Source organism: Cebus imitator, unplaced genomic scaffold (assembly GCF_001604975.1).
Source record: "Cebus imitator isolate Cc_AM_T3 unplaced genomic scaffold, Cebus_imitator-1.0 Scaffold386, whole genome shotgun sequence".
NCBI classification, from domain to species: Eukaryota; Metazoa; Chordata; class Mammalia; order Primates; family Cebidae; genus Cebus; species Cebus imitator.
This window is the reverse complement of record NW_016107701.1, coordinates 879,319-890,803: the sequence shown is the minus strand read 5'-3', so window position 1 is coordinate 890,803 and position 11,485 is coordinate 879,319. Positions and strand designations below refer to the sequence as shown.

Here is an 11,485-nt window from a genome sequence, read left to right as displayed (position 1 = left end):
TTTTTTTGTATTTCTGTACAGACAGTTTCACTGTGTTGCCCAGGCTGTTCTCAGATTCCTGGGCTCAAGCAATCTCCCCACCTCCCCCTCCCAAAATGCTGGGGTTACGGGTGTGAGCCACCACGCCTGACCCTACTTTTTTTAATTTTTAGAGTTTTTAGTATCCTATGGCTTCTAAGAGATTGGAGTTCCTCCATGTTCATTTAAATTTTAAACCTCCTTTCTAGCAGGATTCCAAATCCTTGCTGGGTGAAATTCTTTCTGCACTATGCACTGTGGGTAATGGATTTCTAGTGTCTGTTCAACCTTTACACCATCTTTGTCTGTGTTACATTTTACATTTGTTCCATCTTGAGGGCTGTTTTCTTAGGCTCTTTTTTTTTTTTTAAAGAAATTTGCAGTCAAATATGTCTCTTTTATTACTCTAAGAATTGAAAACAGGATGATTTTCTAGACTAATTCCTTTCAAGTTTTGAAAATAGCAAAAGAAAAAAATACAGTTTCTCCCTGAGCAAGATTGACAGGTATTGACTTTAGGAACAGCTAACCTTTCTTTTTTTTTTGTTTTTCTCTTGTTATTTTTTTTTTTTTTTTTTTTTTTTTTTGAGACAGAGTTTTAGAGTTTTGCTCTTATTGCCCAGACTGGAGTGCAATGGTGTGATCTCAGCTCACTGCAACCTCCACCTCCCGGATTCAAGCAATTCTCCTGCCTTAGCTTCGCAAGTAGCTGGGATTATAGGCATGCACCCCCATGCCCGGGTAATACTGTATTTTTAGTGGAGACAGGGTTTCTCCTTGTTGGTCAGACCAACCTTGTTGGTCTCGAACTCCCGTCCTCAGGTGATCTGTCTGCCTCAGCTCCCAAAGTGCCAGGATTACAGGCTTGAGCCACCACACCCAGCCTTGGAACAGCTAACCTTTTATCAGCAACTTTGACTCAGTAAATCTGAGATGAGGACCTGCTACATGAAAGTATACCCTGCAGACCCTGTATGGTGGCTCATGCCTATAATCTCAGCACTTTGGAAGGCTGATGTGGGCAGATAACTTGAGGTCAGGAATTCAAGACCAGCCTGGCCAACATGGTGAAACCCTGTCTCTACTAAAAATACAAAAATTAGCTGGGTGTGGTGGCACATGCCTGTAATCCCAACTGCTTGGGAAGCTGAGGCAGGAGAATCGCTTGAACCCAGGAGGCAGGGGTTGCAGTGAGCCAAGACTGTGCCTCTGCACTCCAGCCTGGGTGACAGAGACTTTGTCTCAAAAAAAAAAAAAAAAGTATATCTTATGGATACCAAGGTAAGTAGGCAGTCCTTGTCCTCAAAGAGCTGACAAGTAGATAAATCAAATGGCCAGATAACTGTAACACAAGCCAGAACAGAGCAGCATCCCAAGTTGGAAATTGTTGTCATCTGGGTTTGGAAGGAGATATTTCATCTAGTCTGAGCAGAACAAATAATGATGAGAGAAGCTGCATTTGTCATGCTCTTAGCGAAATTAAATGAGATGGAAGAAGCAGTCCAAGCAGAAAGAATATATGATCAGCAACAAATGTTGTATGTAGTTCAGTTTTCTAAAATATATGATGTGAATAAAGAAGTCATAGGAGACAAGGCTAGGTAAGTAGGTTGAAACCATTTGGTGAAGCTCCCAGAATGCTGGGCTGGAGAATTGGTGCTCGTTTTAAGTAGGAATAGGGACTAAAGATTTTTAAACAAAGGAGTGATATGATTAAAACTCTGCTTTTGCCGGGCGCGGTGGCTCACGCCTGTAATCCCAGCACTTTGGGAGGCCGAGGCGGGTGGATCACGAGGTCAAGAGATCGAGACCATCCTGGTCAACATGGTGAAACCCCGTCTCTACTAAAAATACAAAAAATTAGCTGGGCATGGTGGCGCATGCCTGTAATCCCAGTTACTCAGGAGGCTGAGGCAGGAGAATTGCCTGAACCCAGGAGGCGGAGGTTGCGGTGAGCCGAGATCGCGCCATTGCACTCCAGCCTGGGTAACGAGCGAAACTCCGTCTAAAAAAAAAAAAAAAAAACTCTGCTTTTGAAATCTTTTGGCACATAATGTGGTACTAGCCTGGCAGCAAACATGGAAAACAATAAGCAGGCAGTAAATTCCCTTGAGAGGTAAAGGCAGCCTAGATGGTTAGTAATAGGGAAAATGAAAGAGAATTAAACAATTCTACAGTGATATCATCTACCAGAATTGGCAGCCCACATGAATGCTAGGATTAAGAGAGAAGGAATAGTCAAAGCTGTTGCAGAGATCTTGAGCCTAGATAATGAGAAGGCATGTGGTACTATTACTAGAGATGGTAAAGTTGGTAGAGGAACTTGTTTGGAATTTGAATTTAGGCATTCTGAGTTTGAAATACTAGCAATGTATTCCACCCGAAGAGATCTAACAGGCAGAGGATGGTTCTGCAGAGACAACTAGAGAGATATTTGGGAGTCAGGGGCTAGAGATGACACTGATGATAATGCCGAAAGAGTCTTCTTATTCTGGGAAATCTGCCCATTTGCTAGTGAGCCTAGGGTTCAACAAACTCTAGTCCCATACTTACAGTAGAAGGAAAAAGAAGAGCTCAGATCTTGGTTTTATCTTATCCCAAGACTTTGGCCATAGGACATTTAACCTATTTAAGGCGTCAGCATTCTCAAATTGAAGGCTTGTGAAAGCAGAGGTATTTATTGTTTTGTTCACTCTTTTAACCCTAACACCCAAACCAATGTTTAGAATAGTGGGCACTTGATACATACTTGTTTGAATGAATGAGTGAATGAATGAATCTGCCAAATGAAGGGTGCATATGTAAAAAGATACTTGTTTATATCATAGATTTTTATTTTTCCTACTTGTTTTCTGTTTGCACATAGAGCCATTTTGCCTCTGTTTGGCAGTTAGAGTAGGGCTGGATTGTCTGCTCACAGGAAGGGGTGTTTAAAAAAAACCACACAGCAGTCTTTCGCTGTAAAGAAAGTTCAGGCAATCATCAGGTGCGGTGGCTCCCGTCTGTAATCCCAGCACTTTGGGAGGCAGAGCTGGGTGGTCAGGAGTTCGAGACTAGCCTGACCAACATGGAAAAATCTCATCTCTACTAAAAAATGCAAAATTAGCTGGGTGGGGTGGTGCATGCCTGTAGTTCCAGCTAGTCAGGAGGCTGAAGCAGGAGAATTGCTTGAACCTGGGAGGTGGAGGTTGCGGTGAGCCAAGATTGTGCCAATGCACTCAAGCCTGGGCAACAAGAGCGAAACTCTGTCTCAAAAAAAAAAAAAAAGAATGTTCAGCTGATCATGTAAGTTCTTTTTCCTTCACAACAAGAATCCTATTTTCCTGTATTCTGGAAAATTGTGCTTTGCTCATTTAGATTTTAGGTATATTGGATTGAGTACTGTTTGGTTTATCTATGTAGAATAACAGATCCCAAATATGGTTCCTAAAAGACTACATTTAAACTCATGTATATTGGATCCACCTTTTAAAACTATTTTAATACCAGATACTTAAGCACTTTTTTTTTTTTTTTTTTAATAGAGATGGGATCCCACTCCATCACTCAGGATAGAGTGCCGTGGCATGATCATAGCTCACAGCAACCTTGACCTCCTGGGCTAAAGCAATTCTCCCACCTCAGCTTCCCAAATAGCTGTGACTGTAGGTCACCACGCCTGGCTAATGTTTATTTTTTGTAGAGACAGGGCCTCACTGCCTCAAACTCCTGGGCTCAAGTGATCCTTCTGCCTCAGCCTCCCAAGTAACTGGGATTACAAGTGTGAGCTACCACTCCTGGCAAAGCACAGTTTTTTTGAAAACAGTTTTACCTAACTAGATAACTATTATTGAACTATGAATTTGGATAAAATAAATAAGAAGGATCCCAGTTGGATTAGTCTTTTCATTATTTTGTACTTCCTATTTGTCCTTTCCAAGTTCTAAAAGTTGTAAATCTTGCCATGGCTCTGATTCCTCTCTAAAGAACTCTGCATTACCATCTGGCAGAAAGGGGATGAAAACTTTAATACATCTCTCTGCTTCTACCTGGCAAAACTTCCTTTGCATTATCTGATCAAATTTAATCAGGAAGTAACTTCTGCCAGTATTCACAGATCTTATATTAGACAGTACAACATATTGTACTGTCATAGGTTTTATTCAGTATGCTTGTTCAACACACTAAATGTAGACTGTTGAATTGACTACTGTGTGCATGCAGCAGCATTCTTCCTGCCCTTTCGGTACTTTAAATCCAAGCTTGTGACAACCCTTACTCACATAAATGCTACATAAACATTACACCACAAGGTTCAGGAGTTATGATAGTGTGTCCTTTTTCTCTGGCCGACCTCTGTTATTACAGTGGGCTTCTTTTGTATGTGGGCATGTGAAAAAGAAGGGCTACTTAGCCGAGCAGGTTAGAGAGAACAGATCCCATTTTGACATTGGAGAGAGTCATATTGACTATTAAAAGCTTTTAAACTGTAACAGATGTGGTATCCTACCCCGACATTGAATCCCAAAATGTCAGTTACTCTTTTTTGTGTTTTTGTTTGCAGAGCATAGGTGCCTAGTTTTTTTTTTCTTTCTTTTTTTTTTGAGATAGAGTCTCATCTCACTCTGTTGCCCAGGCTGGAGTGCAGTGGTGCAATCTCAGCTCACTGCAACCTCTCCGCCTCCCAGTTCAAGTGATTCTTCTGCCTCAGCCTCCTGACTAGCTGGGATTACAGGCACATGCCACCATGCCTGGCTAATTTTTGTAGTTTTAGTAGAGATGAGGTTTCACCAAGTTGGTCAGGCTGGTCCTGAACTCCTGACCTCAAGTGATCTGCCCACCTCAGCCTCCCAGAGTGCCGGGATTACAGGCATGAGCCACCATGGCTGCCTGGTGATTTTTTTTTGCTACAAGAGAAAGGTTGTTTGCCCTCCTTTTGCTTCAGAATAGTAACTTTATCCCCACTAAGAATTTGAAATAATTTTCAGGCCATAGATGGGGATGATACTTGAGATGTCGTCAGATTGTGTTTTCCTCCCCCTTTGTTAGTGTCACTCTCTACTATGGCTATCCATTCATCCCTGCCAAATGACTGCTGAGAGAGATTTGTTTCCTCTGACATAGGGCATAGGTGGGGGTTTTCGCTGTTCCAACAGTCTTCTGTGTTTTCTCAACTGTTTTTATTACCTTTACCTTTCATTGATGCTATGCTGGATTGCTACTTTCTTGTTTCAAGATTTACCTACTACATAGTAAATCAGTAATTTCCACGAAGGTAATGCAATCACAACTGGAGATTTTAAAGCCTCACCTCGAGGAGTTACCACTACTTGAGATTCCTGCTCCTACTTTGGGGGACTTACATACTCTATGTGGACCTCTGCTTTTGAAGTAATGCAGAGAAACTGACTTTGCTGAATGACTTTTCTACCCATGGATCTCTTGAGTGTTATTTAGTTAGATGTGTATGCAGGAGTGATCTTTAAGAGTGAAGGATTTACATGCTGATCTCTTCCAGTGGTTTGCTTCATCTAACTAGCTACTGTGCTGTTGAGGCTTAATCATAACTCTTGTGTACACAGTATTGCCTAGAATACCTTTCAAGGAAAAACACTAGCAGACTGCTGTAATTATCAACTTTCTTTGGTTTCATATAGTTCTTAGGCATTCTGTTGCTTTCTGAAACTGAAAATGGCCCTTTCTGCTATGTCATCCCCTAGATTCTGGTCCAAGCTCTTACATTCCAGAAAACAGTAGCCCTAGAGTTTAACATCTTAGTGAAAACTAGTTTCCAAAGTAATAAACCGGCAACCCCTAGGTACACGTCTATACTTAGTTTTGATGCTTTCAACAGATACAGAAGGCCTTGGCAGGCAGTAGTATGGTATAGTACGTTTTTCCTTCATCATAGTAGAAGCACTTATGAAGCAATATAGAATGTTATCATTAGTTTACTCTCTTTAAGAGATACATAGCATATTGCTTTGAGAATGGAGATGGAGTGTGATTTTTAGGCCTTTGAAAAATGTCTTGCTATTTTCATTTAAACAAAAATCTTAAATCTTTCAACAAATTATTTATTAAACTAGAATGAATATAAAGAACCGCATAGCCCTGTGAATCAAACAAACCGTTTGATGCAGACAGTAGCATCAAACCAGAGTTCTGATGTGTAATTCAGTAAAAATGGAAATAATTGTTGATCAGCTGTCCAGGGTTTTCTTTAAAAGCCTATCAGTATGCATGAACATACATTTCCAGCCATTTTCTGTTTTATCTGCCTTAAAAACAAACACAAAACAGAGAGCATTCATAAGATGTAATTGCGTTGAGTTAAAATTCAGCACTAAATGGCTTATCAATGTCTGGATGTTTTTTTAAGCACTTAAGGTTTTAGAAAACTGACAGCACTATATAATAATTTAGGAGCTTAAATATTATATTTAAATATTACAAAAATAAAAAGTTCTACAGAACTGAAAAAGGCTATCACTAATAGGTTTAGTTGTAGATATTATTTCTAATATTAGAAGAATAGGTTTACTCTAAGATCTCCAGCAGTCAGAATAAATGATATTAAGTGCTCTGAGGATGTAGACAATGTCAGTAAGTTTATAAAATATGGCCGGGTGCTGTGACTCAAGCCTGTAATCCCAGCACTTTGGGAGGCTGAGGCGGGTGGATCACCTGAGGTCAGGAGTTCAAGACCAGCCTGACCAACATGGAGAAACACCATCTCTACTAAAAATACAAAATTAGCTGAGTGTGGTGGCACTTGCCTATAATCCCAGCCACTTGGGAGGCTGAGGCAGGAGAATCACGTGGACTCAGGAGGTGGAAGTTGCGGCAAACTGAGACCGCATCATTGCACTCCAGTCTGGGCACCAAGAGCAAAACTCCATCTCAAAAAAAAAAAATGCTTTATAAAATATTCTGATTATGTTGTACACTATAGTCTTATTTTGGAAAATGTACACTATAGTCTTATTTTGGAAAATGAAACATTTGAATCTTTGTTGGCAGAAATGATTATAGTAAGGGAATATTTTGGGTAGCTTTGGTTCTAATATATCTAGCAGCATAAAATCAAACCCCTCATTTATAAGATTATGGAGCAAGTTCATACAGCTGCCTTCTCAGAATATGTTTATTCTCTGAGGAATAGCAGAAAAAATATTACCAGGATCCTTTATAATACTCTTGTCCATATGACTTCATCTTCCATTAATAAAAATGAGTAAATTGTAGCTGGTGTACAAAGCTCTTGATTTTTACGAGAAATGCCTTTTTGGTGACTTACAGGTGAGCTTTAAGCAACTCTTGTCAATGAGATACTGAAATATGGAGAGTGAATATAGACCCTCAAACCATTACTTTCTTGCTTTTCCTTTTTTATAGAATACAACTTTTATAGCTGTGAACATTTGTAAGATTCATAGTCCTTACTGATTTTCATGCAGCACAGCAATGTCACATCCTAACCCCTGCAGCTGTTTATATCAACAGCAATTAAAATTTGATTTACTAGTCCCTCATTGCTGCCTTTCCAACTACTCACTTTTCATTTTTGTAGAGCCTTAGGATTGTTACAGCTGAGCATCATGATGTTAACACCTCCTCAGCCATCTGGCACAGGGGAAGAGGCACCTAAACAGATTCTTCTGAACAAAAGTCACATATGAGCAAGATCAGAATAGTATGAGATCTAAAAAGCAGGTAAAGAAGGAAAACAGCCTGTGACATTAAGGTGAAAGCAGAATCCAAACAGGTTTTTAGTTGAAGGTCGGCCCTCCTTTTACTTTCTAGAAGAAAATAATTCATAGTATCATTTCAATAAGTAAACTTTTTCTAATTCTGTTCTAGAAGCTGTTAGCTAGAAGAACCAGGCAAACAATGCAGCTTTATTTTTATTATTTTGTTTTCTTTTTTCCGAGACAGAGTCTTACTCTGTTGCACAGGCTGGAGTGCAGTGGCGCAATCTTGGCTCACTGTAACCTCTGCCTCCCAGGTTCAAGCAATTCTCCTGCGTCAGCCTCCCGAGTAGCTGGGATTACAGGCACCTGCCAGAATGCCAGGCTGGTTTTTGTATTTTTAGTAGAGACGGGGTTTCACCATGTTGGCCAGGCTGGTATCAAACTCCTGGCCTCGTGATCCACCTGCCTCGGCCTCCCAAAGTGCTGGAATTACAGGCGTGAGCCACCACCCCCGGCCCATAGCTTTAGTTTTAACCTATCTTTTCATATTCTTGACCTGTGAACCTGCTTTTGGAGAGATACTGTGTTCATTCCTTTAGGTAAGAGAGCATATTCCAGCCACTGCTACTACTCATTTTATCTTAGTACAAAGTCCCATGAAGGTTAATTTCAAGAATAGTGGGCTTCCTATTAAGGAAAACGCATATTGTCTTGACTCCTAATGCAGGAATTTTCTGTATTACCTGTCTATTAAAGTTTTGTTTTTGTTTTTGTTTTTGTTTTGACAGAGTCTCACTCTGTTACCCAGATTGGAGTACAGTGGTGCAATCTCAGCTCACTGCAACCTCCACTTCCTGGGTTCAAGCGATTCTCCTGCATCAGCCTCCTGAGTAGCTGGGACTACAGGCGCAGTGCCACCATGCCCGGTTAAGTATTTGTATTTTTAGTAGAGATGGGGTTTCACCTTGATAGCCAGGATGGTCTCTGTCTCCTGACCTCGTGATCCGCTCGCCTCAGCCTCTGGAAGTGCTGGGATTACAGGCGTGAGCCACCGCACCTGGCCCTATTAAAGGTCTTTAATCGCTGGATGCGGTAGCTCACACCTGTAATCCCAGCACTTTGAGAGACCAAAACGGGCGGATCACAAGGTCAGGAGTTCGAGACCAGCCAGGCCAATGTAGTGAAACCCCCTCTCTACTAAAAACACGAAAATTAGCCAGGCATGCTGGCACACACATGTAGTCTCAGCTATTCTAGAGACTGAGGCAGGAGAATCGCTTGAACCTGGGAGGCGGAGGTTGCAGTGAGCCGAAATTGCACCACTACACTCCAGCGTAGGCAACAGAGAGAGACTCCATCTCAATCAGTCAATAAATAAATAAAGGTTTTTAATCAGTTAAGTAATTTATAATTATGACAGTTCCTTTTTCCAACAATCCTTTTTTTTTTTTTATTGCCTGAGAAGGTATCTCGCTCTGTCACCCAGGGTGGAGTACAGTGGTGTAATCTCTGCTCACTGCAACCTCCGCCTCCTGGGTTCAAGCGATTTTCCTGCCTCAGCCTCCGGAGTAGCTGGGACTACAGGCATGTGCTGCCATGCCTAGCTAATTTTTGTATTTTTGATAGAGACTGGGTTTCACCCGGTAGGCCAGGCTGGTCTTGAACTCCTGACTTCAGGTGATCCACCCACCTCGGCACCCAGAGTGCCGAGATTACAGGTGTAAGCCACTGAGCCCGGCCTTTCCAATAATCTTAACATTCTGAGTTTGATCTGCTTAGTGGCTACTAAGATTTTACTTTTGTGGAAAGTAAAAGATGATCCCAGCTTCGGGTATGTTTTTTCCTCCTTCCTTCCTCCTTTGGTCATTATTGGTTTTCTGTGTCTGAGTGAGGAAGGTGTGCTATAGAGTCATGTATTAGCGCATTAGGTGAAAGTGAATGTAGACAAGCTAACTTCTTCTCAGTTCTTTCCAACAGTTGTTAGTTTAAAATCAAAAAAAAAGAAAGAAAAATCTACAGGGCCACAAATGTACTTGATTTTGTTATTGCTTGCTGTTGCTTCACCTTTCCTTCCATATCTTGCTCTCATGCTTTCTAATGCCTAAGCAGAATGCATCATCAGAGCGCCGAGGAGAATGGGAAATTCAGCCCAGCCGGCAGACCAATACCTCATACCTGACGTCTCACTTGGCTGCAGACCGCCATGGGGGATCAGTGCAGGTATTTACTGCCTTTATTGCCTTTTTCTGGCCTTTCCAGCTTGGCTGGTAGAATGTTGGCTTGCTTCTGAAACTTCAGCTGCTTTAGAAAGGAAGTTTATAGGAAGGGCCAGTTGAGTATCTGTGCAGATTTTCTGTCTAGGTGGACTTAGGCAAGAGTCACTTGTTAAGATGATTACTTCTTCTTGTCATTGACTAAGAAAGATCTGTATGGCTTCTGATACTGATTTCTGGTTAACCTAGTCCTACCACCTTGATCCATTTCTGATAAACCATAAACATAACATCGAGGTAGAATTGTGCTAGTGTCAAGTCTGTGAATTGTAAAGATATGAAACTTACAAGTATTTTTTGAATAGAGGATTAAAGGACTACATATATTGCTCATTCCATGATACATGCCTTAACATATAAGCTGAGAATGTTAATTTGTATAAGTCATCTGTTGCTGAGTGGGTACCCAAGAAGTTGGGCCATTTCCTTTTTTCTCCCTGGAATCACTGTGGTCTTAAGAAAATTATTTCTGACTTCATTTGGGCTATTCTGAATCTCTTTTCTCTGTTTCATACTAGAACATCTTATATCTCTTAACTTGTCTTTTGTGTGACTGTTTTTAATAATCTTAGCCTCAATATTGTTCTCATATTGGCAAGTGACACCATCAGTTGGGACACACAGTGAACTCAGAGCTACCAAACATAAATTTTTATAAAGGTGCAGACAGGCTTATGCATGTAGATATGCATCTTGGTAGCCTTGATCATCTAGGATATGCTGTTATAAGGAGTGATTCACAGAAAGATCTTATTCACAGCTTGAAAGACAGCTTTGGCCCTGTAAAAAAAAAAACAAACCCATAGGATCATATAGGTTGAAATGATGGATTGAGGCTGGACGCAGTGGCTCCTATAATCCCAGCACTTGGGAAGACTGATGCGGGCAGATAACTTGAGGTCAGGAGTTCGGGACCAGCCCGGCCAAGATGGTGAAACCCTGTCTCTGCTAAAAATACAAAATAAATTAGCCAGGTATGGTGGCACATGCCTGTAATCCTAGTTACTCGGGAGGCTGAGGTGGGAGGATTGCCCCAATCCAGGAGGCAGAAGTTGCAGTAAACCAAGATTGTGCCACTGCACACTCTAGCCTGGACGACAGAGCAAGACTCTGTCTTTAAAAAAAAATAAATAAATAAAACAAACCATGATTGATTGGACTGAGCAACAAAAGGAGACCTTTTCTCTACAGAAAGTTAAAAAATTAGCCAGGCGTGGTTGTGTATGCCTATTGTTTCAGCTACTCCAGAGGCTGAGGCGGGAGAATTGCTTGAACCTGGGAGGTGGAGTTTGTAGTGAACCAAGATTGTGCCATTGCAATTGCACTGCAGCGTCAGCCTGGGTGACAGAGTTAGTGAGACTCTTTAAAAAAACAAAAAAAAAAAACATTGCTCTTAAGGACCAGGCATAGTGGCTTACAACTATAATTCTAGCATTTTGAGAGGCCTAGGCAGGAATATCACTTGAGGCCAGGAGGTTTTGACCATCCTGGCAATATAGCAAGATCTGGTCTCTACAAAAA

At 41.2% G+C, this 11,485-nt stretch overlaps 1 protein-coding gene across 6 annotated transcripts in view; it reads left to right on the top strand.

Moving 5' to 3' along the window:
• CSNK1G1 (casein kinase 1 gamma 1) overlaps window positions 1–11,485 on the top strand; it is a 183,131-nt gene that overhangs the window by 149,163 nt on the left and 22,483 nt on the right. For 4 of the 6 annotated variants that reach the window (XM_017508059.2, XM_017508062.2, XM_017508060.2 and 1 more), the window contains one exon: window positions 9,801–9,911. The exons of the other annotated variants lie outside the window; for them this stretch is intronic. In XM_017508059.2, coding sequence (XP_017363548.1) covers window positions 9,801–9,911 — 111 coding nt within the window. The remainder of the gene's footprint in view (window positions 1–9,800; window positions 9,912–11,485) is intronic. 6 annotated transcript variants of the gene reach the window in all.